This window comes from Guillardia theta (assembly GCF_000315625.1).
Source record: "Guillardia theta CCMP2712 unplaced genomic scaffold GUITHscaffold_83, whole genome shotgun sequence".
NCBI classification, from domain to species: Eukaryota; class Cryptophyceae; order Pyrenomonadales; family Geminigeraceae; genus Guillardia; species Guillardia theta.
The window spans coordinates 355,025-379,085 of record NW_005434591.1 but is presented as its reverse complement, the minus strand read 5'-3'; the positions used below and the strand labels follow the sequence as shown (position 1 = coordinate 379,085).

Genomic DNA, 24,061 nt, shown 5'->3' with positions numbered 1-24,061 from the left:
TTATCTTGAGGAGCAAGGATGCTTCGAATGCGCGTTCACCGCGCGGATCATCTTTCCGTCGATCCTGAAGTTCGTCTGTCCTTTCCACAGCAGTTCTGCTGCGTCGTTCAATTGGAGTGTTGCCACGACTGGGATTTCATCCACTGTCGGAATCAAATCTTTCTTGATCGGGGCTCTCCACGAGATGCATTTCTTGCCCTGCTCCTCGTGCACCAAGAGTCCTTGATCCTTCAACTTCTCACACAGTACCTCAACTTGTTTTATGTACTGGGTAGGAACTCCGAGGATAGCCATGGTAATCAGTTTACCACTCTCGGGGGACGCTCCTGAAGCATCGATGCAGGCACTCTTGTCTAGTACCTCCTGTTTGTCTGCGTTCCATGCAGAGACATACCACGACTGTCCTTCTTCCCCCCATTCTTTGATGGCATCCTCCTGGCTCCTGACTTCAGCATGTTTGCAGGTCTGTCGAATGGCTTCGGCTAAGGCGTTCATCGAGACTTCCTTGGACTGCAAGGCTCTGCCTGTCCTGCTCTGAGGGTACTGCCTGACGAAGTGTTCCAATCTTCGGATCAGCTCTCCTAGCGAAGGTGCTGAAGGTGTCGTGTCCTTGTTTAGGAACTGGGAAACTCGGACACGAGCAATCTGTTTCCTTTCCTCTTTGGATAGATACCACATGATCAAACAACCGTTTCTGCACAGAAAAATATCCTGTTCAGCACCCTAGCTCGCAGGGATCCCCTCAAACTGCAGGGGAGGAGAGCATGTCTGTTACTCCAGCCCTAAACCCTAAACCCTAAACCCTAAACCCTATTATTATTATTATTATTATGTGAGTTTATTAGAATGCTAGAATGTTGCTCGGCCTCGTTGTGGGCGTTTGCAATTTTCTACTTTCTACTTTTGCTGTCTTCTCTTGGCTTCCTCAGCCTCAGTCAAAAGAGTTGCCTCTCCTCACCTTGGCCGGTCACCACCTACTCTACCTCCATTCAGCTTCCTCAGCCTCAGTCAGAAGAGTTGCCTCTCCTCACCTTGGCCTTCGGTCGCCACCTACTCCTCCTCCATTCAGCTTCCTCAGCCTCAGTCAGGAGAGTTGCCTCTCCTCACCTTGGCCTTCGGTCGCCTCCACCTTCTCTACTTACCTTGAGCTCAGCTCAAGCTCGGTACGGGCTCGCCCCGTCTTCTTCCTCGCCCTCGCCTTGCTCTTCCTCCATGTCTTCCTCTTCTTCGTCATCTTCCCTCATCTCCACCCGCAGTCGGTCCTTCTTGTCCACCTTCAGCGAGCAGGCCAGCACATGCATCTCTGCGAATTTACTCAGTGCTATGAACAGGAAGCTAAGAGATCGACGCTCTATGTCGTCGCTCTCCGCCTCCTGCTCAAGCTCAGCAGCTGCCGTTGCCCGTGGCGAGAACGCGCTGCCCCTCCTTGCCTTCTTGCTCTCTCCTTGCACGCGAGTCCAGCGCTTGCTCTGCAGCCACTTCCCCAGCTTCTCCTTGAGAACGTTGCGCCCAACTCCCTGCTCCTCTGGCATCTTCGCCCACTCTCCCAGCGACATGAACTCCAGGCTCCCCGGAGAGTAGAAGGTGTCGTGGAGGTTGCCAACGGCCTTGTCCAGGACCAGCTTGATCGGCTCGCTCGTCCCCGCCTCGTTCAAAGAAGCTGCATCTTCGATGACTGCTGACAGCTCGCTGACGAGCTGCATGTCCTCTTGGCTTGACGGAGATGCTGCCTCCATTGTGATCCTCTCCAGGTCTGTAAACTCCAGCCACTCTCCCTCGCTCTCCTCCTGTCGCTGCGCTGCGTCGCTGGTGCCCCGCTGACCAGCCGCCTCAGAGTCAGGCTCCTTGTCGAAGCCGACTGCTTCGAGCTTGGTTGCTGCGCCTTCGAGATAGAAGGGCAGCTCCTTCATCATGCGTCGAGCATCCTCCGTGGAGCCGAGGAGGATGCATAGCTTGGACCCGTTCCAGGACTTGGTGTTCAAATCCTCCTCCATGTCGATGCCTTCAACGTTGATCTCGAGCCTGTTAGCGATCTCCAACAAGACTCTCTTGACTCTTGCGATAGACGTGTTGCCGCCGTTGCACAGCCCCTCCATCTCCTTCCTCGTGAAGCGACCAGATGCTGCCGTCGACTTGATGATGATCTTGATCTCCTTGCCGTCCTTGCCGCCTGCCTTCTTCTGCATCCTTGATGCCTTCTTCAACTTATTTCTGGACACAAAGCGATCAGCTGTCAACTCGACTGCGAGCGCCTCTCTGATCTTCGGGTCCTCGCTGAACAGAGTCAGGTGTACTCCCTCCATCGCTTCGCTCTCTCGGAAAGCTCGAAATGCTGTATCATTCGCCTCTGGGCAGCTCGAGGAGACGATCCACTCCACCTCCCTCTGTCTCCAGATGACGTTGGCCCCTACAGCGATGAAGCCTTTCTGACCTAAGCCTTTGTGGACTTGCTGTCCTGGCGCCCCAGCGACCAGCATGCCTGCCAGCGGCTGGAGTTGGACCGCTGCAAGGGACTGGCGCAGCAGCTGATAGCGATAGACGGCAGCTATCTCAGCCGTTGTCATGCCGCCCAAGGTTAGCAGGTGAGTCAGCTCTGCCAAGCTGCCCCCTTTGCCCCAGGGTCCTCTCTTGGCTCGAATCTTGAAAGATCGATCGTGCACGATGCTCACATGTACAGCTGTGAACTTGCGACCATCGATCGCGAAGTCCTCTCTTCCCTGCCAGAGCTTCTCCGCTTGTGCATTGCGGAGGAAGGAAACAGTCACCGGGATCTCCTCAGCACTCGCTATCTCGGGTCTATACGGAGCCTTCCACATGATTGCTTTACTCTCTTGCACTGAGTCTACGATCAGTCCGATCTCTTCAAATTTCTTCTTCAGCTTTTCTTCATGGTTGACATACACCGAGGAGATGCCCAGGAGAGTCATGGAGATGAAGGAAGTCACCTCGTTGCCTGCTGAGGCGGTGTATGTCTCAACCTTCTCCTTCTTGGCTTCTTCAATCTGCTGCATAAACCACTCTCTGGATGCGTCACTCCATCCAGTCATCGCTTCTTGCAGAAACTCACGTCGTGCCTGCTGACATGTCGAGCGGATGGCTTCTGCGATAGCGTCGGGGGTGCATCCCTCCACAGCCTTGCAAGCCTGGGCTGTCCTGCTGTTCGGATAACGCTTCGCGAAGCTCTTCACCCTCTCGACGAGATCAGCTTCGAGGACAGAGGCATCCACAAGTCCGCTCTGCGTGTATTGGCATGATCTCCGATACAGCAGGTTGCGAACATTTTCATCATACTGAAGAACCATACTTAGAAAGCTATTTGAAGTATACAAACCTCTCGCTTGCAGCTTCCTTGGCGCCCTGGCGGCTTCCCCTACACCTGACGAGGAGCCATGCTGCCGAAAATAACGGCGCCTGCCGAAAATAACGGCGCCTGCCGAAAATAACGGCGCCTGCCGAAAATAACGGCGCCTGCCGAAAATAACGGCGCCTGCCGAAAATAACGGCGCCTGCCGAAAATAACGGCGCCTGCCGAAAATAACGGCGCCTGCCGAAAATAACGGCGCCTGCCGAAAATAACGGCGCCTGCCGAAAATAACGGCGCCTGCCGAAAATAACGGCGCCTGCCGAAAATAACGGCGCCTGCCGAAAATAACGGCGCCTGCCGAAAATAACGGCGCCTGCCGAAAATAACGGCGCCTGCCGAAAATAACGGCGCCTGCCGAAAATAACGGCGCCTGCCGAAAATAACGGCGCCTGCCGAAAATAACGGCGCCTGCCGAAAATAACGGCGCCTGCCGAAAATAACGGCGCCTGCCGAAAATAACGGCGCCTGCCGAAAATAACGGCGCCTGCCGAAAATAACGGCGCCTGCCGAAAATAACGGCGCCTGCCGAAAATAACGGCGCCTGCCGAAAATAACGGCGCCTGCCGAAAATAACGGCGCCTGCCGAAAATAACGGCGCCTGCCGAAAATAACGGCGCCTGCCGAAAATAACGGCGCCTGCCGAAAATAACGGCGCCTGCCGAAAATAACGGCGCCTGCCGAAAATAACGGCGCCTGCCGAAAATAACGGCGCCTGCCGAAAATAACGGCGCCTGCCGAAAATAACGGCGCCTGCCGAAAATAACGGCGCCTGCCGAAAATAACGGCGCCTCCTAAACCCTAAACCCTAAACCCTAAACCCTAAACCCTAAACCCTAAACCCTAAACCCTAAACCCTAAACCCTAAACCCTAAACCCTAAACCCTAAACCCTAAACCCTAAACCCTCCCCCACTTGACATCGGCAACCGCTTTGGAGTATCGCGTAGGCGGTTTGAACTGTGGAAAAAACACTTGAAACTGTGGCCACCTCAAGCCGACGGGTCTAGGCAACGGTTTGACAAGATTCGTCCTCTTATCGAAGCGTTCAATCGCAATAGGCTTCGAACTGTTCGAGCTGGAAGCGAATTGACAATTGATGAATCAATGGGAAAATGGAATCCATGCCGGCAGGTACTGATTAGATTTGGTTGTTTCATTGCTTGAATCTTGACGTGTGACAGGGTGGAAGGGAAGCGAGTACAAGAATCTGGCTGAATGCACTTTTGGGATCATGCTCCATCTGGAGTTGCAAGAAGGCAAAGAGGAGATGGGTACCAGGCAATACAACTCTCAATATCCAAAGCACACAGCTCTGGTTCTTCGCATCATGCAAAATTACCTCGGGAAGGGTCATATTCTATACGGAGACTCAGCGTTTGCTTCACTTTCAACAGCCGTCGCGCTTCTGGAACGGAACACTTTTTTTACGGGTTTAGTCAAAACAGCGTATTCTGGGTTCCCGAAAGCTTACCTGAATGGTGCAGCATGGGAGCCACACCCCCCCAGAGGAGCCACGAAGACTGCAAGGCTGGTACGCGAAGTTAATGGACAGGATTTATACGTGTATGCTCATGCCTGGAATGAACCTGGACGCCGTGGATTGCCGAAGAAGATCTTGATTTCCACGTGGAATACCACGACCTCTACAGATCCACATGTGAAGCGTCGAATGAGGACGGTACCAGAGACTCAGGAGCGGGTTCCTTGGACCTTCACGGTTCCCAGAACAGCTATGGTGAAGTCATATTTCACATCAGCAGGAGTTATCGATCGTCACAATCAACTGAGACAATCCAGTTTAGGTCTCGAAGACTGCGTTCGTACACAGAATTGGATTTTCAGAATGATGACATCTATCATGGGCATGATTGAGGTGGACGCTTACAAGGTTTACTGCTTGTACAAGGAAACAGATGAAGATATTGATCACTCTTCGTTCATTGCTGATCTTTCCGTTCAGATGATGACAAATAGCTTTGAAGGCGGGAGACCTTCGCGGAAAAGAAAGAGGCATGCTACATTTTCTTGTTTCCGTGAACAATTTTTTGGCTGAGCACAAGACGACACGGGCCGTTCCAAGGACGTCCATAGCGTTGTCGGGTCAAGGAACTTGCTGACAATTGGGATTTGTACCAGATCCAGGCGTTTCCCAGTACAAAATTGTGTGTGAGTAAAAAATCCAAGGATTGGAAGGTTTGAAAATCCATTTCCAGCGCTGCAAGTTCAACGGCAATCGGGGGTAATTGAGAGCTTAGATAAGTAAACAATCGTTCCTATTTGTCTTTGGATAGGGTCACATAGCGCTTGTATAGTGGAGTAATGATTTGTACCAGAAACTGATGGGTAGGCGTGGTAGTATTTCAAATATTCGAACCCAACGGACGCGACAGGGGGGTGGGGGGTACAGGTCTTGGTCTGGTACTGTAATGGGTACCTTTTAAAATACATTTAGCAGAGGGTGTCTCCCTCCCCATCTCCCTGCCCTCCACACTTGCGCATCCCTATCCTTCCCTGTTCATGAGGCTCAGACTCTCGTCAGACCTTCCCTGATGACCCTCAACTTTCTTTGACGCTTCTGTCTGCCTTGTCCTTCCTCAACTTGCTGGAAATTCAAACTCTGAAACCATGCCCATGAGTTGACAAGCACTGAGTTTCTCAGTTTGAATGCGGGAGGAAAGATGATTCATGGAATGAAACTCAGGTGTGCATATTTCAAGCTGATGGATACGAGTCGTGTAGCACTGGCAAATGACTGTTATTTTACTTCTCAATGATACAGCATCAAGAACTTGCTCTCGATCCATCAGTACTTGCAAAGGGTCATTTTTCAGACAGAACTTCGAGTTCATCTTTATTTTGCGTCGATCCACACAATGACATCTGTCTGATACACTATGTTTGATGAATAGTAAGAAAGAAAGGCTGAACTGTGCACCGCTTGACTGAATTTTCTACAATACTCTTCAATTGTCTAAGGGAGCATGTCACATGTAATCATACCAGGCAAACAAGTCACAGTATCGCTCCAAACCGCGTTGTGCTTGAAACTGAGGCTCTACATGAAGATGTTATCGGACTAGTCGATTGATGTACAACTTTATGGTGATACGTGGTTCAGAACTGTTGCAAAGCGGACATGGGAATATGTAGCGGCCTAGGTGATGTTTTTAACGTACTTCAATAAAACAAAGCCAAGTTGTTGCTAACAACATCATCATTTCTCCATGAGCCTGCATGACCTGATGTACATGTTAGAGAAGTCGATGCTAATTCATCAAAAGAGTGGTTAGACAAGAAATTGGTAGATACTTCTGCGCAGCATTCTTGTGTATGTGGAATCGTGCACACTCACCGTCGTGTGGAAGTGTTTGCACATTCTTCTGCGCAAGTCTCATACATTGTCCTTATCATCTGGAATGGTTGACTTTCGCTGCAAGTAATATGAGCAGCGCAAAGTTGGCAAACTTATCCATATGGTTGGAATGCCGGCGATGCATTGCAGCCTGCATAGCACCTGAGCGCTTTGTTCCACTTATCGCTTGGTTCCAAGCAATTGATGATATCGCAGCATGCAACTCGCATTGGCCCAAGGGTGTCAAGCGAGGAAAAGATCAGGATGATGGAAGGGCGAGAATGCAGCGAATAAGAGAAGCTGGTCAGGCTCAGTTTACTTTGTGTAAGAAAATGCCAATGCTTTGTACATGTTAGGTTACAAAGAAGAGGCAAGAAAGCTCAGGTATGAGACTCGAGGAGAAAGATTTATTCAAAAGGGTATGTCCATTTTCGTCTGCATGATTCAATCGGATCTATCATAAATTAACTGCTCCTGATACCATGTCAGTCTAGTCAAAACAAAGATATCAGCACCTTGAAAATTTCTTGCTTCGACTCGAGGTGAAGGAAATGAAATATGATTTACAATGCTATAAGGGGTATCGTTTTGTCGCTCAAAAGCGTCTTGATTGTAAGTCATCAAATGGAACACGACATGCAATCAATTTGCAAGTCATGCCTTCATGTGGTACCTCATCACTGCTATTTGATGAATGCACTGGTATTCCTTGAAACTCTTTACATGCCTTGGCAATACTCTTGCATATTGCTCAGAACGCCCTCAAGCCCGACTCTTTGCAGCAGATTCCTATGAAATAAGTATAGATCATGCTGTCTCCGTGACATGCTTCATGACTTCCTACTTATTGCTCATGAGAGTCAATGTCATCCATCGTACAGCGCCACTAGCGGACGGTCCGTGCAGAGTACTCCTTATTCAAGCTGCTAAAATCTATGATGATCAACCCTCTTTACATGTGTTTGCAATCACAGAGATGTATTCAGACTGCTGCGCTCACACCAGATTCTGCAAGGATTGCCTCTGCTTGTCCTCGTCTGAGCTCTCCTGCTGCAGACGAGTCACGTCTGCGTAACATTCACTTGCTAACCTTGGATATGCAACCAGGGAAGGGAAGGGGCAAGGCTTGAGAGCTCCCTCTGATCTACAAGGGTGGTCTATGTTGGTCGGAGGCAGGGTAGGGTCCAAAACTTGACCCCATCGGAGAAGGGACTTTCACTGGGAAACAGGTGGGTCCAAAGCATCATAGTTTGAACAGGGGAGGTACCGCATAAACTATTTTGGTACAAGTTTTCCTAACAGTACTCTATGTGTACCATAAAAATGGTACTGTTGGTACAATTATTTGCTACCAGGAAGTACCCTACCCCCTTAAACTGGTCCCAACCAATTTGAATCAGCTCCCAGCCGTCTGACCCACCCCAGACCCCAACTGCCATTTGCTATTCACATATGTGGAAGGATACCCCCACAGAAAACTATTGGAAACCAGAGGGGTCAGTTGAGAGCGACAACGCTATGAGCGAAAGTAACTCGTGTAAGGTGTAAGGTATGCTGTGGCAGGGACAAACATGGTTGCAAGACTTCCTTTTGCTGTTACCAGTGCAGCAAAAACGATCCATTGAAGCGCCCTTTTGGATTGTGTGGTCCTGGAACGCAAAGGAACTGTTTTTCACGACATTGCTGTAAGGAAAATTTTGCGTAATTGAAGAACAAATTAACAGATCTTAAGCATGATCAAATAAGTTTTGATATCATTAAACGATATTCGACTGTTGTTACCTGCTTGTCTGTGCAAGAATGTTCATTTCAGTTGCATCGAAGACGAGTTGGCGATTTCACAAACCGTGTTCATTGGACAAAAACTGATGGAAAGGATAAGAAAATGGATTTTTTGAATCATATTTACACTAATATGATCACGTCCTGTGCATGTGAAGACAAATGGATCCTGGCAAAGGCGGGCAAGTACGCTATGCACCCACCTCCTGGAGGATGCCCGCGCGCCATTTTTTCGGCAGACGAGTACCCCTACCCCCCCGAATGAGCTTGGAACCGGTACATTTGTAATACAAATATACCCGTACACATACACCCCCACCCCACCTTTTAATGCCCTCTAAAGGTTTGCCCGTGAGAAAACGGCAAAAACCCGAAAAACCTTTGTGTCACTTAGCCACTAGGAACGAAGGTGTCGGCTGTGAGCTCGACTGCAAACGTCTCTCTGAGCTTGGCGTCGTCGCTGATGAGAGTGAGATGTACCCCCTCCATCGCCTCGCTCTCTCTGAACGAGGCCAAGGTCTGCTCGCAACTTGCCGTCGAAGGCGAGCTGAGCACCCACTCCAGCTCTTTTTGCTGGAGAGTGCCAGTACTTGCCCCCAGGACCCTGCACGAGCATGCCCGCAAGTGGTTGTACCTCTGCGGCTGCAAGAGATTGCGAGAGCAGCTGAAATCGATAGATCTGAGCTATGTCGGCCGTCGACATTCCTCCAAGAGCTAAGAGCTGTGATAGCTCGGCAAGGCTCCCTCCCTTGCCCCAAGGTCCTCGCTTGGCTCGAAGCTTGAAGGACCGGTCATGTGCAATGCTCACCTCTGTGGCTCTGAACGATCTGCCGTCTATGCAGTATTCTCTCCTGCCTTCCCATAGCTCCATGGCTGCTTCATTCCGAAGGAAGGAGACGGTGACTGAGATGTCGTCTGCTCGTGCTATCTCAGGTCTGTAAGGTGCCATCGACTGAGTCTACCATGAGACCTAGCTCCATAAGCTTCGATTTCAACTTGTCTTCTTGTCGAACATACATCGAGGAGATGCCCAGGAGAGTCATGGAGATGAAGGAGGTCCCCTCGGTGCCTTCTGTGCCGATGTATGTCTCGACATTCTGCTTCTTGGCCTCCTCCATCTGTTGTATAAACCATGCTCTCGACTCTGAGCTCCATTCCCTCAGAGAGTCTTCAAACAGGTCGCGTCTCGCCTGCCGACATGTTGAGCGGATGGCTTCAGCGATAGCGTCGGGGGTGCATCCCCCCTCAGCTCTGCAAGCATGAGCTGTCCTACTACCAGGATACCGCTTCGCGAAGTTCTTCACCCTCTCGACGAGGTCGGCGGCCTCTTCGACGTGGCCTCCAGAGCGCTCGCCCTGCGTGTATTGGCATGATCTCCGATACAGCAGGTTGCGAACGCTCTCATCATACTGTAGTACCATGCTTAGAAAGCTGTTTGAACTATACAAACCTCTTGCTCGCAGCTTCCTCCGGTCCTCTTGCGCTCTCCCTACGCGCCGCAGAGCAGCATGCCTCTGTCAGGGGCCCCTGCCTCTGTCAGGGGCCCCCTAAACCCTAAACCCTAAACCCTAAACCCTAAACCCTAAACCCTAAACCCTAAACAGGCCGCGGAGGTGCCGGAGCATCGCCGTCCGCGCGTCTTCGTGCCCCGCGAAGAGGCCGCTGTTGGGGCCGAGCATCTTCGACAGCAGCGCCGCGGAGGTCGCCGCGTCCGCCCCGCTCGGCACGCCCACGGGCACCTTCATCATCGCCGAGGCCAGCACGGTCCCCGCCCCATCCTCCCCGCCGCCGCCCACCCCGCCCAGCGTCAGCGTGGCCCGCACCAGCGTGTGGCAGTCCGCGGCGTCCAGCAGCTGCGTCCGCGGCCTCAGCCCCCCCTCGGCGATCTCGTTGACGGTCGTCACGATGGCCTCGCTCTCAAAGCGATGAAGGTTGTCCAGCTCGCCCACGTGCTTGTGGCGCTCCACCTGCTTCGAGGACTGCCTGTACGACATACCGGCCGCCAGCAACCATGGGGTGCGGCGCGGCCTCCCGCCCTAAATACGCTCGGAATTTCAACCCGCGTCTGCATACGAGCCCGGAGCCCTGCGCAGGCGCTCGTAGGGCGGGACGGACAGGGCGTAGCACCCCAGGCACGCCAGCGCGGCCCCCGCGGCCCCGAGCAGGAGGAAGGAGACCAGGAAGCCGCCCTGGAACCGGCTCCCCACGGGCTCCACCCGCACGGTCAGCTCCCGCACGAAGATGTCCATCCCCCACAGCCCCCGGAGCGAGGTGGAGTTCACCATCGCCACCCCCGCCTGGAAGATCGAGTTGACCACCTCCCCCACCGTCAGCCCCTGCGTGTCGAGGAAGACGACCATCTCCATCGCCACCGCGTCGATGGGGGCCGCGGGCAGCGCCTGCCTCCGCCCGCCGCGCCGCTGCAGGCCCACGCGCGGGCCCGACCGCCTCGCGACCGGGTAGTCCGCCACCGCGACCGTGCCCTCCCGGTCGAACACCCCCATCTGCTGCAGCCAGGGCGGGAACGCGTACGGCTGCGAGGCGCTCTCCCGCAGGAACACGGTCTCGAGCCCCGCCACGGCGCTGCCGGGGTTCAGCCGCTCGTACACGGCCCTCAGCGTGTGCATGTAGACCCGCCACTCCCGCGCGTACTGGGTGTTGTGCAGCTCCGCCAGCGCCCGCACCCCGACCGCCCTCCCCGCGATGCTCGCCACCTGCTCCGCGATGCCCGCGCTCATGTTGGCCGCCACCGAGTCCAGCCAGGCCGGCACCGTCGGCGCCGACTCCATCGTCAGGTTGCGCGGCACGACGTCCGCTCCCAGCGCCCGCGACAGCTCCGTCGTGTTCATCAGCAGCCACAGGCTGTACCCCACGGCGATGCCCCGCGCGGGCGGCCAGCCTCTCCGCCTGCGCCGCGTGGAGCGGGAAGCTGTAGCGCCCCAGGTTGCAGTACCACTCGCACACCTTGTCCGCCGAGGCGGGGGAGGCGTAGCGCGCCAGCCAGAAGGAGTCGGCCGGGCTCGGGTAGGGCGCCGCCACGCACTGCCGCACGTCCTCGTACGAGCGCCCGAAGAGCCCGTCGATGTCGCGGAGCAGCACGGCCTGGTACGGCACCCATGCGAGCTCCAGCACCCCCGCCGCCGCCGACTGGAACACCGCGAGGAAGCGGAGGTCCACGACGTAGTTGTTGTTCTGGTCCAGGTACTCGCGCCCGTACAGCTGCGCCTGCTCGTGCGGGATGCGCAGCGTGTTGCCCGCGAAGTCGAACGTGACGTTGCCCGCGGGCCGGACCCCGCCGTACGCCGAGGGGTCGGCCAGCGCCGCGGCCCACGCCCCCGGCGCCGAGGCGCACGCGCCCAGCCCGGAGACGGCGGAGGCCAGCGCGTCGTTGAAGTAGAGCGTGCCGTTGAGGAGGTCCTCGAAGCAGCAGTAGGAGCGCACCAGCCCGCACCACGGCGCCACCTCCGAGAGGAAGTTGAGGCTCGGCCCCGTGTCCCGCCGCTGGTCGAGCAGGAAGGGCGCGTACGGCACCCCTGCCACCCCGGCGTCGAAGGTCAGCTGGATCGACCACACCCGCGCGGCGTAGTCGTACGACACGCTCGATGCCGAGTGCAGCGCAGCCGTGGGCATCACGTTGATGCTCCCGTGGACCGGCATGAAGCCCTGCCCCGACACGCCCCCGAGCCACGCCAGGAGGCAGGAGCCGGCAAGCGCCCACCGTGCCCCACCCCCCATATCCCACCACACCCCACCGCCCAGCCAACCACCCCTTTATACATCGCGCTCACCGGGAGTAGATATTGAACGTACTTTATTGCAACACTAGCAAAACGGGTTTACCACAACGGCTTTCTGTTGATGATCGCATCTAAATCATCATTCAGCTTCTTGTAGTACGCACGGCGCTGCATGATCGAGTTGTAGGTGACGCGAGAAGCGATTGCGATGGCAAGCGTCCCGACAGGGACCGACAGGCGAACAAGGTCGATGCGGGGAAGATGCAACGAACTGAAGACAGTCCATTTCTGTTCTTTCTGGTTCACATTCTCGTGATCTGCAGTTGAAGTCTTCTGCTCCTCCTGGCGTGTCTCAGACTGATTCCCTTCCTTTGGGGGGGCCTGCGGCTTCTGTTCCTCCTGGATTGGCTGCTTCTGATCCTGGGTTGGCCGCACGGTATCGTTCTTCTGGGGGCTCGGCTTTTGCTCCTGCTGGACTGGCTCCGTAATGTTGGGTGGCACTGGAAAATGCCTCAACAGAGTATCATTGTATCGCGTCTGCAAGGGACAGATGTTGTCTTGCAACGGCGTGATACTCTTCACCGGACTGGACGTCATGTGCATGTACACATGAACCACACCCAGGATAATGATCATCACAAGAAGAAGATGCTCTCCGCTGTTTACATTTGTGCCCTTTAAGTAAGAGCAAGCTAGACGGAAGTATTTGTCCTCCTTGCAAAAGCCCATGCCGTCAAGCCGAGCTTCTGACTCTGTCCAGGTAAAGGCTGCCTGCTTCTTTTCCTTCGTTTCCTCTCGAAGCCGTGCCTCTTTATCTCGAAGTCCTGCCTCTTTATCTCGAAGCTGTCTCTTGTCATTCCGAAGCTGTCTCTTGTCATCTCGAAGACGTGTCTCTCGGACCGCAAGCCGATTCTTTTCACCTTCAAGCTTCGTTCGTTTCATGATCAAGTCAGCCTTCATATTGGGGTCTTGTGCCTGGCTAATCTCTTGCTCTACATCCGCCATGACTTGATCTACTCCCTTGATCTCGTCCACTACTCCCTTGATCTCGTCCTGTACTCCCTTGATCTCGTCCTGTACTCCCTTGATCTCGTCCTGTACTCCCTTGATCTCGTCCTGTACTCCCTTGATCTCTTGCTCTACATCAGTGATGGCTTGATCTACTTTGTTGACGTTTGTTTGCACCCCCCTAGCCTCTTCTTCTACAGCTGCATTCGTCTCTTCCTCGACCAGCTCTCGAGCTCTCTTGGCCATGGCAGCGGTAATGATGTTTTACTTAAAAGTGGAAGGGACAAACAGGAGCAAGCTAGAGGGAGATACCGAACGAAACCCGCCTCACCGAGTCCGCCCAAGAAGGGATCGGGCAGCGCAATCCTCAGTCTACTCCAACCACACCAGCGAGTCTATGGGCCACGACAAGCAGGGGAACGAGGATCAGCGATCAGGAGGACGGCAAGACCCATGCGAGCTCGACGCTGCCGAAACAGACGAGCACGCAGATGATGGCAATTAGGGTCCCCATATACCGCCTCCTGCACGCATCCATCCCACTCCGTTATCAGCGTAGCTCCATGGTGGGCATGAAGACCACCGTGAAGTCCAGCACCAGCTCATTCCCGGTGTGTGTGGAAAAGCCAGGGAGCCAGACGTCGCCTATATATCAGGAGGGAGGAGATGGACTCACACCTCTAGGAGGGGATGGCGTATCAGCCTACTACATCGCCACGGCCAGCTTCTTACATTGCAGCGCTCCTCTACCCTGTGAGCAGACCTGGACATTCTCGACCCCTCCTCTGTTCTGTCGGCTGGATGATACCCTCCATCAAGCGGACGAGCCGGATCTGGTCCCCCTACTGCCTTCCTTCCTGCGGGTGCCTCAGGCCCGCCTGTCGGCACCTGAACCTGCTGCATGCGCGGGTCCCCTCTCTCCTCCTCCCCGTCCTGAGAAGGCTTTTCCTCCCTCCAGGACAGGTCGGCCACCTCAAAGATGAGCGGGAGGTAGTAGCGGAGGGAGGAGGGGTTGTTGACGCAGGCGTACTGCATCTCAATAATGTCCTTGTCCTCCACGAAGTAAAGCCGAGGAAAGTTCCTCCGCTGATGCTCCAGGAACTGAGACAGCGCCTTGGACGCGAGCTCGAACTTGGACTGGAGGGTCGGCAGGAGGTTGCGGACAGAGTCTCGCTCGCACAAGTAGTACACGAAGCTCTTGTACTCTCTCATCTGCCTCAAGATGTTCAGAAGCTGATGCTCCTCCACCTGGAACCCTCGCTGCGCTCTCGGCTCCCGCACTCCAACCTCTGGATCTGCAAAGAAGGGAAGTGAGGGGGAGGATGAAAGCGTACATGGAAGAGAAGGAGCTGGTGGAGGAGAGAGGACGAGGAGCATGGAAGGTGAGGAAGAGAAGGAGGAAAACAAAGAGAAGAGAAAGTGTAGAGGGTCGTAACAAGAACAAGTGTGACGGGGATCGTTCGAATGATAGAGAGTGAATGTGTAAGTATCGGCGGCAAGACGAGGAGAGACAACGTTGGAGGACAAGGATATTCGACAAGGTACACATCTGATAGACGTTCCTTGCTGCTCTTCTTATTTAATGTCGACAGGTCAACAGAGAGTGACCAAGGTGTGTCAATCGTACAATTTCCATGAACATCAAAATTCCATGTCATTTCTATCTTACTTGACTGACTCATGATCCACTTTATTCGTCCTGAGATTTCTCTTGTGACTGTAACTCCTCATTGTCATGGCTAAACAATAAGCCAGACAGTGCGATTCGGACGGAATGCTGCAAGAGCGTTACAAACAATATCACAACTACTTTGACTGCCTGTTCATCCGGGAGAAAACTGCATTGCTGCATGAGCTCGTCGAGCAATGATTCGCCATCACATCCTGCAACATAGTCAACCATCAAGGTCGACGAGATTGAAAGGGAACCTGCTTCTCGAAAGAACTTGGCATCCGTAACAAGTTGAGCGATTTGCTCCTTGTAACGTTCTAGAACATCGTTGTGCTTCGTCCTCCCAATGGATTCGCTGCTTTCACTGAATTGTGCCTCGTCAGTCGAGATTTCTTCTTCGCTTCCTCTGTCTCCGTCTTCCACCTGTTTGGCAGCCTAAGTTGTGCCCAACTAAAGTATCAAGTGACCTGATCAGAAGCATGAGAAACAAGGGGTTCCATCTTTTCCGGGTACACCAACTCTATATCTGGTTTGGTTTCCTTTACAATCTCCTCACCCTTCAGTACCGTGTCGATATGCTAACAAAGGTGAACAATCTCAAATTGTATTTGACTTGCTAAACCATTCACCTTTCTTCTATCTGTCTCCTCATTCGCCCAACTGATTGGTTTCACAGACCTTGCCATCGTCATTCAGTTTTTAACTCATAGTAGTGACAAAGGGTTGAACCTGTTTGATCTGATGCTGTCGGTTGATTCTGAGTCCAAGTTTTCCTGGTTGTGATTCGATATGGGGGAACCTGATTGTGAGGTCAACCTTGTCCCTCAAATCAATCTCGCATTTCACTTGATCCAACTCCAGCAAACGCGGCGTAAACCGATTCTCTTGATATTGGAAGATACGCAGTCTGCAGAAAGAATGAAACAATCAGTAATAGAGAAGAGGGTTCTAAGCAAAAGCACCAAAGTCTCGGAAATGCTGGACATTGGTATTCTTACTTGAGGTGATTCTACCGAATCACTGTCTCGCCTCACACCTGACATGGTGTCTGGAAACGAATTAGGTTCAACATGAAATTCATGAGAACACAGTTCAAAGCATGTGTCTTGTTGGGGGTTGTTCTTAAAATGGTAAGTCTGAATCTAGACTACTAAACCAATGATTGAGCAACGGATGATCATGGCAGGAGTAACATCAACAAAGAAAGAAGTGAAATACCGCTCTGTCTTGACGAAACGACGTCAGAATTCTTGGGAACAAGTTCTGATAACATTCTAGAAAAACTATCAAATCTAGACATGCGTCGTTGACGCCTACCTGAATTCTAGAAGGGATTTCTTCCTCTCATTGAGCTCTGCCATTCGCTCTGACCCAGAGCAACATTCACAAGCTTGCTGGCATGATGCTTCGAAAACAAACCTGCATGCTTCTGCTTCGTTTCAAGGTGCCTCCATGAATCTCGTACTGTGGCGTCCCCTTGCATTAACAGTTTAAAGCTTGAACTTGCCGTGGAACCAAATTCTCACGAAGATCTTGTATTTGCTGAACCAGTGCGCGCACGTTGTGATCCTCCTTCTTGTGCTCCTGATAGAGGAGAACAGTCAGATTCTAGAGAGGTTTGGATGCCTTGTAACAAACCTCCAATGCGTCTTGCAGGTCCATCTGAATGCAAGCTATCCATGCAACCATGCGGTCTAAGTGCAGAGAATCGTTGACAGCATTGCCGATGGAGCCCTCACCCTGTGAGCTCTGTCAGACCCACGCTGGACATCTGGGAGAGAAGAATGAAAAACTACCATGTCTTCGTTGTGGTGCACAGCTCCTGTATGAGGCTGATCGCCATAATCATCTTCGAAGTCAACACTGGATCCGCTCGACGCACTTTCTTGGTGAGCAGGTCCTATCAGCAAGTAAGACTCATGATCCTAAACCCTAAATATCATCAGCTAAGAAGATACAACTCCATATGTCAAACACCATGATTGATCTAAGACGTATTTCTCAGGAAGCGTGAGATAAAAATGCCAAGGTAGGGCAAATGCAATAGTCGCGAGATTTTCTTATCCCACCGTTTCTCTCTTGCTGCTGCTCCTTTAAAACCTCAATCTCCTCCTCCTCCTGCCCCCATTTCCTCCTGCCTGCTTCCCTCTCCTCCTCCTCCTGCCTCCATATCCTCCTCCTGCCTCCATCTCCTCTTCCTCCTGCCTCCATCTCCTCCTCCTCCTGCCTCCCTCTCAACCTCTTGCCTGCCTCCATCTCCTCTTCCTCCTGCCTCCATCTCCTCTTCCTCCTGCCTCCCTCTCAACCTCTTGCCTGCCTCCATTTCCTCCTCCTCCTGCCTCCTTTTCCTCCTCCTGCCTCCATATCCTGCTCTTGCCTCCATATCCTCCTCCTGCCTCCCTCTCCTCCTCCTGCTGCCATATCCTCCTCCTCCTGCCTCCATTCCTGCTGCCTGCATCTCCTCGTTCTCCTGCCTCCATCTCCTGCCTCCTCCCGCCTCTCTCCCCCCTGCTGCCATATCCTCCTCCTCCGCCTCACTCTCATGCCTCCTCCCGCCTCTCTCCCCCCTGCTGCCATATCCTCCTCCTCCCGCCTCCCTCTCCCTCCTCCTCCTTCCTCCATCTCCTCCTGCCTCCCTCTCCTCCTCCTCCCGCCATCTCCTCCTGCCGCCATCTCCTCCACCTGCCTCCATCTCCTCCTCCTGCCTCCATCTCCCCCCGCTGCTTCCATCTCCTCCTCCTCCTTCTATCTTGATCGCTCACCAGCATCTGCTTCGAAGTCGACGTCGCTGCCATCCATGGCAATTTGCAAAGATCTCGAAATAAAATAAGCCAATCGTAATGAGTAACTATTTGTTCCAGAAACAATTAAAAATGGTGGGGGGTAGGTGGTATATGGGGTTGCGTGTTTTGACGTGAAAGGTCGAGACCTCCTATATCTCCGGGGAGGGGCAGGCAAGTGATGGGATGGGGCAGAGCAGGGGCAGCTGAAAGGATAGGCAGTGGGGATGAGAGTAGAAGAGATGATGGATAGAAGAAGAAGAAGTATGTAGCAAAATCACTATTTAGATATGAACCGAAAGCCATCCTCCAAACTTTGAGGCTAATCTAATCGTTTCGACAGATAGCCATGAGCTGTTAAACCATCGCTTGTGTAACGACGCTTTCCACCTAGAGATTGGAACTCTCAAGTCTCGAATCGAATATCCTATGTAGATTCTTGACTGCCGCATTATTCTATCAACACATACCAAATGTTCAGTGATCGTCAATATCATGTTGCCATAGTAGTTTTCTTCTTTGCTCTGTACAGTCTAGCAGAGGTGAGCATGTTTGTCAATTTTATCCATCAGTCACGTTCCCTCAAAAGGCGCAAGAAGCCTCGTGCCAGCAAGCGTGGCTGAACAACTCAGTGCTGAGCCAGCTATCAAGTGTGCGCAGTGAGTTTGCTATCATTGAAAACATACTCCATGCTAGCTGTAACCTTCAAAGTTACGAATCGACGTATGCGAATCTCTACATCAGATTGCAGGTGAGTAAACCCTGTCATCCGAAACAAGGTCGTTTGATGTGGTTGACTTGATAGCATAGGAACTCAAGCGAGCGCACGTGCTGCTGGGAGCAACTAGATTGTTGCATGCAGATGAGAACGAAAAACAGCTCGGGCTCGTCTGTTCCAATGAGTTTCAGTCTACTTGTTTTGCTGAAAACTCCATATATGTTCTCAACATACTTTCAAGTAAGGAGAGTTCAACAATTTCTGCAACAGACATGAATCAGACGGTCACAAGAATAGTAAACGACTTCTGTGTTGTTCAGAGATATGTGAAAATGACGAATTTGACACGGAATGTGATCGCCAATTATGAACGCTCAGAGAAAGAACTGATTCTTCTGGGCTGCCCTTGCAACATCATCTCCATTTTTCCTCGTGGAGGCAACTATTTTGGAGGATACAACTTGTCAGTTCAAATTGAAAATTTAAATTTGTACGACTATCAGGAATTGTCAAATCGGACTCTTCTCTGTGTATTTGGGGACCAAGTTAATGTGAGCGCTCGAGTGAAGTCACGAGATGAAGTTGTTTGTGCAGTCCCGTCTCATGATTTCATTCAAGTTGACAATATTACAGTTGGAGTCATCATTCACAACGTATTGTTCGCACAAAGTCCGATGAAAGCAAACATCTTTGATTATTTCCTGGATCCAGTTGTGAACATGTCATCTCCTCCGTACTTTGCGGTGGATTTATCACAAGATTCTGCGAGGACCATCACACTCACAGGTGAAAACTTTCGAGCAGATCTTGGGGGCCTCGAAATTCGTTCAGCATACTTTGATGTGTTTGGCACTGTCATAACGGAAAAGAGTGCAATCGTAGTCCTTCCCATGATTGATATCCGTCCTGAACAGCTTATTGCGCTTGAGATTGAAGTCTCGATAAACAGAGCACACTTTGTACCTGCCGGTATTTTGTCAGCCTTTCAATGGCCGTCAATTATGGGTGTCTTGCCTTCTTCTGGCCCTGTCTCCGGAGGTTCTGCTGTATCAATTGCTATTTCCAGCATTCCCGCACAGGCCATGGATCGGAGCTTGTTCAAGATTTCGTTTGGCCAATACGACGGAGTGGTTCTTGACGTCAAAGAAGCATACTTGATTGTTGAAACACCCATGCATACAGTTGAAATAGATCCAACCTGGAAGATCCCTGGACAAGAAGCACTTGAGGTCTTTGTTAGAGGCATTCCATTTCGAAACAAATCTTCATTCTTGTACAATTGTTCTGAACAGGAAATCTCATCTAAGATTTGCTGTCCTGCTGGTCAATTTGGAAACGGCCTTTGCTTCATGTGTTTGGAAGGGAAGTTCGCGCCTGCTGTTGGGGCTTCGGCTTGTTTGGAATGCCCTTTTGCATCTTCCAGTCAGAATAGCAGTGATCGTTGCACCTGCAACGCCGGTTACCAGGGGCTCATTACTTCTCCTGAGCAAGCTTGTGTCGAATGTCCAGCTGGGACTTTCAGAACGGACAACCTGACAGTCTGCACAGGTTGCGAAGCTGGGAAATGGTCGACACCTGGAGCTACCGCATGTTCCGCCAACGTTTCTGAGCTCTGTCCAGGAGGGCCTGCCTTTGGGCCTGATGCTCTTGCTTGTTGTGAAGCAGGGTACTTTTGGGTGAAAGAGACTCTGTCGTGTCTCCCCTGCCCTCCCGGAACCTTTGGGGATGACAACTATCACCCGGCAACGCTTGACGTTTGTCAACTGTGTGAGGGTGGGAAATACACGAATAGCAGCGGGGCTTTGAATTGCACCCAATGTCCCATAAGCACCTTCTCCTCGTCCGGTCAGAGTTACTGCGTCGCTTGCCCAGTGGGGTCGACGAGTGCAGCTGGAAGCTCCTCACCATCTGACTGCGTGTGCGATGACGGGAGGGTAAGAAAAAGTTCCTCGCTGGTACCGTCGATGTTTCTCGATGCTGAGCTTGCGATCTGACGGACTGTCGCAGGGATTTGACTCGTGCCTGCCTTGCCCAGCAAATCATTTCTGGGCATCAGTTGAATCGCGACCCACCTGCACGCCATGTCCGGGCGGACTGATTTCACCAGAGGGAAGTTTATCATGGATGAATTGTTCTTGTGCGGGAGGATACATGGCAGAGATGTCGATAGACAACAAAACAACATGCGTAGATGTTAACGAATGTGATGGCGGCAATGCTTGTTCTTTGAATGCTACGTGCATAAACACGCCAGGTCAATAATTTTACTCACTTTGAATTCAAGGTTTCTTATGAAATCTTACAGGGTCATACGAATGTAGATGTAATCAGAATTTCTACAGCCACGATGGTCAATGCCGGTCTTGTCCGGAAAAGTCTTTCAGGCACAACCAGATCTCGAAAGTTTATCATTCCCTTCTGATTTTGTTTAGTGATGCTGGATCAACAAGAGCGTCAGACTGTGCTTGCAAAACAGGATTTGAGTGCTCTAAAGTGATCATTATCACTTCTTGTTTACTTCAATCTGATGGGACTGCAGGATGCATCTTACCAAGGGAACACTCACAGCAGTGGTGATCGGTTCAACATATCACAAGACATTGGAGGCGATCTCACGATATCGTTAAGGATCAAGGTATCACGTGCAAGAAAGAAGGTTTTTACTGATTTTCTTCTACAGCCTCTTCCCTTCCCGTTGCCCACGGTCAATGAGCAGAACCTGTCAGCCTGCGACCTCGAGGCTCTTGGAGAGTTTGTGGTTGCTTCCACAGGCAGCGATCCAAACTCAGTAAGTCTGAAACTTGACTGCCTGACCGATGGCTTATGTCGGATCATGATGATGCTGATGGCTTACAGATGTGGAAACGGAATCAAACTGCGCTTGCATGCAACATTTCTCATTCCCAGTGCAAGAACTGTTCTAGCTTCAACCAGGTCATTTTGCTTTCAGTAGTCCGCGTTGTAAGAGTCTGAGCAGGTCATTCTTGAGATGGAATCGCAGCAACAGGGTGATGTTATCAGACTATCTTTAGACGCGCTGAGACGAATGACCTTCGAGGTTCGCATGTCGAATGTTAATCGAAACACGCAACTGAGATCTGTTTCCGATAGGTCATTCCTCAAGCCGGCTGCTCTGGACTTATTGCTGTTGCTGAATTTCCAGCTCGCCTCAATGAATGGAGTTGGAATGTTGTTACTTTGCGCCCTAATGGACAAGTTGTTTTCTTTGTAAACGGTTCTCAGCTTCCAAGCACTCAGAATCACACGGTATCGCATACTCATTCGTTCTTTCCCTTGACTTTCTTGAGCAGATATTGCCAAGGACTGTCCGCAGAACAAGGAGTATTGTTGGAAATGCATTCGATGGCTCCCAATCCTTTGTAGGAGAAATCAAGGTAGGAGAGGATCTAACGAGATTTGGCTCACCATACCATGCAGGACTTGAACATCTACAATATGTCCTTGACGGATGCGGAGTTGGAAAACATTTTCATACTTGGCAACCAGACCAATCTCAACATGGCCAGTCACCCTGTTGTAGGCCTGTTTGAAAGGTGATTTAAGGTTGATCTATGCCCAAATTGATCGCAGTTTGTTTATCAGCTACTGCACAAGCGATTCGTTCTTGTGCTCGGATATTGACGAGTGTGAAAAGTCTCCATGTGGAGAGGACGCGTTCTGCTACAACACCTTAGGTAGTCTAGGAGCGAGACGGCAGTGAGCTGACGTTGTTGTCTCAGGCTCCTTCTTTTGTGTTTGTTTCTCTGGTTTCTACGGGGGCGGCAATGGAGTCTGCGAGTCATGCGATCAATTTAATGGAACCAGCCCCTTCGGCTCCCTCACGGCCAGTGCCTGTGACTGCAAGAGAGGATTCCTGCGGCAGGACGATGGGCGATGCCAAGCATGCGGTGCGGGCAAGTATAAGGAAAGCATAGGCTCGTTGGAGAATTGCTCTACATGCCCTCCTGGCTCGTTCAGTCTTGAAGGTTCTTCATTTTGTACAGCCTGCCAGGAGAACTTTTACGCGATAGGCGGAAGGTCAGCCTGTACAAATGACATCGTGGAACTTCAGTACAAGGTGACGTTGGGCCAAGATGTCAACTATGCGGGTTTGGAATTCTTGTTTCAGAGAATTTTGCTCAGCCTAGGGGATTTGTCGTCGAACATGTTCACAAATTGGATGGCATCGCCGGCATCTGACTCGCAAAGGAATGTTTCGTTCTCTGTTCTCGTTCCAAGATACTTCTCTTCAACGTATGCGGGTCGAGTTGACGCCAGTCTCTCAGCAGAACTAGACCGCGAAAATGTCTCGCTTGTGACACTGACCCACTTAGAGACTTGCGGGAGTGGAAGGCAACGAGAAATGCAAGGCGTCGCTAACTCTACTTGCATGTTCTGTCCCAAGGGATTCTACAAATGGTCAGCGGATGACTCCGACTGTCTTGCTTGTGGTTCGAATCAAAACACAAGCGATGAGGGCTCAAGAATGGCAGCAGACTGCTTGTGTGCCCCTGGATTTACAAGTAATGTCTCAGGTTTCTGCATGGCATGCCAGCCAGGCACGTTCAAAGAGGGTCTCGACATGGGTGTCTGCAGTCAGTGCCCTGCAGGAACTTACAACAGTCAGACAGCCTCTTCATCCTCCTCCCGCTGCGTCGCTTGTCCGCTGAACTCATTCTCTGTCCCAGGCAGCAAGGCGATTGAAAGCTGCGTGTGCTCTGCCGGATACACAGGGCTTGCTTCTCAGAACTGCAGTGCTTGTCCTCCAGGAACCTTCAAACCTGTGAATGGATCGCAAGAGTGCACAGCATGTGAAGCAGGCAAGTACAGTAACTTGTCTGCCTCCGGTGCGTATTCCTGCACTCCCTGTGTGGCTGGGACGTTCAGTACAAGTGCTGGAGCTTCTGTCTGCGACGATTGTGCTAGCGATCGGTCCTCCTCTCCGGGGTCAGGTCAGTGTAACTGCAAAGCCGGGTTCTACACCTTCACTTCAAACAGCACCAACTCGTCGATCTGTCTGCCATGCGGCCAAGGGAAATTCTCCGAGGCTCTCGGATCCACAACTTGTATCAGATGCCCTCCAGGAAAGTTTCACACCCTTACCGAATCCTCGTCATCCAGCGACTGCGTTGCATGCCCAGTTGGTACTTACAAGAGTCAAGGTGATGAAGAATGTGTAGAATGTCCGGCCAACTCAACCTCATTGAATGCTAGTGTGTCTGTAGACAACTGTACCTGTGCAGCTGGTTTCTCCAAAGGTGACGATCAAAAGTGTGCGCCTTGCTCTGCCGGCTTCTCCAAGAGCTCTGCTGGAAATTTTCCATGCCAGGCATGCCCTGCTGGGACATACAACGAAGATCTCGGGGCATCCTTCTGTTCTGAATGCACCGGAGCACATGTGTCGTCGCAAGCTGGAAGCTCTTCTGCTGGCAACTGCTCGTGCCAAGCTGGATATGAGCTGAATGGAACGAATTGTACTGCATGCTTGCCCGGGACCTTCAAGAGCAGCGTCGGCACAGATCCCTGCACTCCATGTCCAAACTCAACCTATAGCGACGCTTCAAACAGCTCCTCTTGTCTCGCATGCCCGGAACATGCGACGACCCTCTCGGAGAAATCGACCCTCTGCCTCTGTGACGTTGGACACGA

At 52.0% G+C, this 24,061-nt stretch overlaps 5 protein-coding genes across 5 annotated transcripts; 1 reads left to right on the top strand and 4 right to left on the bottom strand.

The window, feature by feature from the left end:
• Positions 1–824: 824 nt before the first annotated feature.
• GUITHDRAFT_154698 (hypothetical protein) lies at positions 825–2,069 on the bottom strand (the record flags this gene model as incomplete). The annotated part of the gene is made up of 1 exon (XM_005825534.1): positions 825–2,069. A coding segment is annotated over exon 1 (828 nt), but the record flags the coding sequence as incomplete, so codon positions are not given.
• A 2,480-nt stretch (positions 2,070–4,549) lies between these two features.
• GUITHDRAFT_43362 (hypothetical protein) lies at positions 4,550–4,867 on the top strand (the record flags this gene model as incomplete). The annotated part of the gene is made up of 1 exon (XM_005825533.1): positions 4,550–4,867. A coding segment is annotated over one exon (318 nt), but the record flags the coding sequence as incomplete, so codon positions are not given.
• Positions 4,868–8,887: 4,020 nt separating this feature from the next.
• On the bottom strand, positions 8,888–10,491 carry GUITHDRAFT_115379 (hypothetical protein; the record flags this gene model as incomplete). The annotated part of the gene is made up of 5 exons (XM_005825532.1): positions 8,888–8,925; positions 8,978–9,412; positions 9,468–9,906; positions 9,948–9,986; positions 10,093–10,491. 5 exons carry the CDS (start codon positions 10,489–10,491, stop codon positions 8,888–8,890), a joined length of 1,350 nt encoding a protein of 449 aa, XP_005825589.1.
• A 60-nt stretch (positions 10,492–10,551) lies between these two features.
• On the bottom strand, positions 10,552–12,232 carry GUITHDRAFT_144197 (hypothetical protein; the record flags this gene model as incomplete). Its single annotated transcript, XM_005825531.1, has 2 exons — positions 10,552–11,404; positions 11,451–12,232. 2 exons carry the CDS (start codon positions 12,230–12,232, stop codon positions 10,552–10,554), a joined length of 1,635 nt encoding a protein of 544 aa, XP_005825588.1.
• Positions 12,233–12,292: 60 nt separating this feature from the next.
• GUITHDRAFT_154697 (hypothetical protein) lies at positions 12,293–12,850 on the bottom strand. The gene has a single exon (XM_005825530.1). It carries the CDS (start codon positions 12,835–12,837, stop codon positions 12,334–12,336), a length of 504 nt encoding a protein of 167 aa, XP_005825587.1. The 5' UTR covers positions 12,838–12,850; the 3' UTR covers positions 12,293–12,333.
• Positions 12,851–24,061: the final 11,211 nt, after the last annotated feature.